Below are 4428 nucleotides of genomic sequence, written 5' to 3' on the forward strand. Positions count from 1 at the left end.
AGATCCAATTCTTGTTTTGGCTTTTCCTTCTCTTTCTCGATCTGCTCTCGATTTTTTAACCACTTAAAGTGATCCTGAAGAGCAACATTCAGATCAAAACTATCAGACCTGTCTAAAAAGCCGACACCTATAAACGCTGACCGTCCATTGTCATCTTGGATCCTCAGAACGAAGTATCTAGATGAGTCAGTAACTGGTTCTACTGCTATCCCAGGATATTGTTCAATAGGACACTTAGCAAACAGTTCACCCGTGATCTTATCTTCCAGCTTTATTGTGATGCTGTCGCCTTGCGACACCAATCGCATACGTCCGGTCCAGGAGGGCTCTTGTAGATTCCAATCGGCTGCCCTATGACAGAACGTGAATTTTGAGATCGATTCCGTAAACATGGAAAAAGCATCATTGATGTGCTTTAATATGTACTATCTTTATTTTATTCGAGCGACTCGAACATTGTCTTTACGTGAAATTACGGATCCGTCACTGATAACATATTGAACAGCCCAGTGAAACATCGCGTGAAGAGGCGTCTCACGCTTACCGATAACCCCTGTTGGTCGACCTTGGTGGAATTTTGAAGACAAACACCTCGGATTTCACCAGGAGGACGCTCTCGTACGTCTCCATTGCCGATGACGATTTTCACAGGAGACGATCGCAAGAACAATCACAGGGAATGTCCTCCTCACAAGACTACTGTTTGAAGGTTCGTTTGCACTCTTCTGACAAATGTCCGCTATGATCAGCCGTGATTTGATAACTCTATCTTGAGTCACGCCTCCTGTTTTCCCTTTCCATCACTCCTTGCCCCACTTTTCCGCCCACGAGTTGTCCATAGATTAATCGCGTAAATAGACTGACTGTAAATAGATTAATTTTTTTATGTGCCGTTATGTAGTCAAAAAGAAACATGACTCATCGACAGGAACATGATTGCAAGGGAAATGATTAGTAATTACTTTATCGGCGTTCAATGTCGATTTCAATGTCGACTACTTTCGACAATTATCTGTCAGTTAGCGAATCAGTTAGCAACGGAAAAAAAGAGAGAAAAATAAAATAGAAAAAGAAAGAGATAAAAAATATTATTTAATATGTTATATTAAAAAATATTTAAATAGAAAAATTGAATAAATATTAATAATTAATAAAGAGGAAAAATTCATTGATAATTGTTATTTATTTAATATATTGATTGGATCTTCAGCTAAGAAGAGAACTTTAAACTTTTTATCGATTGTTGCTATCGTTAACTAACTAGATAGTCAAGGCGATGGCAGGACAATCCTGAAAGAAAGCGCGTCTTTTATTAGACAATCATCGATAAGATGTTTAGAAAATCCCGCTAAGGCCACCGTCCCATGGAGCGGAAATTTACAGCGGAATGGAAAAGCGCAACCAATTACAATCGCAGAAAAGAAAGCAGAGTAATGATTGCGGAGTTGTGATTGGTCGCGCTGTTCCGTTCTGCTATAAATTTCCACTTCAACCTAAAATTGACTTTTCATACGCAGCATGCCGTGGTAACAGTTCGTAACTATTGGTTAAAAATTTTACATGAGATGACTCACTCCCGCAAAATACATTTTGCCGCATCTTATTGAAATTCAATCAAATGAACAACGAATTATAAAGAATTCGAAACTGAGAAAGTCTGCAATATTTGCAAAAAATGTAAAAATTGAGTACATTTACAATGAATACATTATATATTAATATACAATGAATACATTTTTATTAAGATTTGAAGTGATGGGGATATTCTAAATTCTAAATAATTACCTAAAATAGTAGTTGTCCAAATTGTAACTGCACTAACAGTTGCCATATAATCACAAGTTTTTAACTTTCTAAGTTTTCTATATTAATTTTCGAGCTGAGCAAATAAAAGATACATATTTGAAGTTAAACGTTAAAACATATGCTGTTACTGTTATTCTTTTTCATGCGCAGCAAATGTAACGGAAGCAATTATGAAAAATTGGCATTACGTGACATTTCTACTATCGCAGCGTGTTGCGCATGAAAAGACACCTTAACACATGTTTACCGAGTGATTGAATATGATTGGTTGGCTCTATAAGTAACAACCAATTAAGGTGCCTTATTATGCTGACGCTCAACGCTCATTTTCAGATCAAAAGTAAATTTTTATGAGCTGTTCAAACCAGATATTTCAGCAACAAAAAGGATTACGTGGTCAAAATTGATGAATATCCATTTTAATCACGTGATCTTTTTGTCACTGAAACAGCCGATTAGAACAACTCGTGAATTTACCTAAAGCCGGTTCTACATTAGTTGCAATCCTATTTATGCAAGTTGCCATATGAAGCGTTGATTTTAAAATGCAAGCTTCAGATTGGCTGTCGCAACTTGCGATCGGCTTGCAATGAATATAAAACCGACTTTAAGGTGCATTTTCACGTGCTGCTAAAATAAGCAATTTGAACGACAGATTTGTCATCCAGCAGCTGAAATTTTGTAGTTTGAACAATTTCAACTACAAGCGTCAAACGTTATTGTCAGTGCTAACATACTGTATCGATCATATTGATGTTTGACCGTTGACTGCGATATATATAATCTAATTTATTCTTCTTTTTATTGCTGATTCAGATAGAAAATTCGATGCAATCAGAATAATCTAATAACTGTTTAATTCAACGTATTAGCAAATGAAAATTATACATGAAAAATACGAACAATATATAGAATTTTTCATGTATAAAATTATCGCTCTAATAGTTTTGCGACAAAAAGTCATGTGATCTTTTTTGTCGCTGAAACAGCTAATTTGAGCAGCTCGTAAAAAATGCATTTTAAAGGATGCTGTCCACTTGACGCTACAAATGCTTCGAAGCATTTAATTGATCAATAGAAAGAAAGAATTTTACTAATTAACCAATCAAAAAATGCTTTGAAGCATTTGTAGCATCAAGTCACGAAATATTAAAATCCTTCGACTCTGAGTAAATTTTCATGACTATCAATGAGACCCGGGTATAATTGAACGTTACCGATAATTAATAAAAATTTATGATTATTAACATAAATATTTCAATAATACATTATTAAATTCATGATTTTTTTATTACATAAATGCTGTATAAATAAATATGCATACTTTCAATACAATAATATCTTATATATTGCTGAAAAATTACAATTTTTTCTCTGCAATCTCTATTGATAATCAAACTCGGATGATAACATTAAAATCACAGTTTTAAATAAAAATCGAGTATTATTAAGTTTTAAATACATGTTTACAAAACTAATAAATTATGAAATTAGTACCGTATTACTTGTTTATTTTTAATCACTTAAATTTTAATAAGTACACGAATTTCCTTAAAAAAAAATTTTTTTAATAATACTTTATCGGTAATCAAATGGACCACCAAAATAGGTCACGAGATCAAAATTGGCGCTTGATATTCGTCAATTTTTATCACGTGACTTATTTTGACGCCAAAAATGAACGTCGAGCATCAGCAATCTTTATACTCATTTGCTCAGCTAGCAGGCTAGCCGCTTTGTCAACTTAAACGCGCTCATTTTATCTCTCCCACCGATGCTTTTCCTTTGCGAAGATGTGTGCGGAACACATTTGATACTAGCCATTATTTAAAACTGTTTTTATTTGAAATTTCATATTTTTATTAAACAAATTATATATATTATATTTTTTCATAATTATATTATTTCTTTACAATTATAACATTTTCTCATAATTATAATATGAAATACATCAATAAAAAATATTTTACATTATTTCATATCTACAAGATTTTCAATAAGTGTGCCATTTCCTTACATTGTGATTCGTACTGCCATAATGAGAGCAAACTAACATGAGCCAATCGAAAATCGATTGGCCGAAATCAGACTGTTTTTGTAGATAGATACGACCACAATATATGATAGTATCTTAATATATGTTCCATATCTTCCATGAAAAGTAATCACTCAGAACGTATTTTTATAAATTTTAAAAAGCGATATGCCTGAAAATGTCAAGAAAACCGGGCCTTTGATAGGCGCTATCGATGAGGGGACAAGTAGCGCTAGATTTTTGGTAAGACGATTCTTAACACAAACAGATGTATTATTGTATCAAAAAATTTTTTTATTCTTAGGTGTTTGACGTATTACGTAGAAATGTAGTGGCTTTGCATCAAATTGAAATCAAACAGAAATATCCACAAGAAGGATGGGTGGAGCAGGACCCGAAAGAAATATTAGAAGCTGTCATAGCATGTATAGAAGAGACTTTGAGAAAGATAAAGAACTTTGGCCTATCAGTCTCTGATATCAAAGCTATTGGAATTACTAATCAAAGGGAGACAACATTGGTGTGGGATAAAGAGACTGGCGAGCCTTTGCACAATGCAATTGGTAATATATATATATATATATATA

General features: G+C 33.4%; 2 protein-coding genes across 2 annotated transcripts in view; one reads left to right on the forward strand and one right to left on the reverse strand.

Annotated features, from left to right (window-relative positions):
• Positions 1-745, reverse strand: part of LOC108693332 (NECAP-like protein CG9132) — a 2048-nt gene extending 1303 nt beyond the window's left edge. The window contains 2 exon segments of the mRNA XM_018202224.1: positions 1-351; positions 545-745. The exon segment at positions 1-351 is cut by the window's left edge and continues 2 nt beyond it. Coding sequence (XP_018057713.1) covers positions 1-351; positions 545-630 — 437 coding nt within the window. The 5' untranslated portion in view covers positions 631-745.
• Positions 746-3959: 3214 nt separating this feature from the next.
• Positions 3960-4428, forward strand: part of LOC108693422 (glycerol kinase-like) — a 4480-nt gene continuing 4011 nt past the window's right edge. The window contains exons 1-2 of the mRNA XM_018202355.1: positions 3960-4084; positions 4146-4404. Coding sequence (XP_018057844.1) covers positions 4010-4084; positions 4146-4404 — 334 coding nt within the window. The 5' untranslated portion in view covers positions 3960-4009. The remainder of the gene's footprint in view (positions 4085-4145; positions 4405-4428) is intronic.

Source organism: Atta colombica, unplaced genomic scaffold (genome assembly GCF_001594045.1).
Source record: "Atta colombica isolate Treedump-2 unplaced genomic scaffold, Acol1.0 scaffold9, whole genome shotgun sequence".
NCBI lineage: Eukaryota > Metazoa > Arthropoda > Insecta > Hymenoptera > Formicidae > Atta > Atta colombica.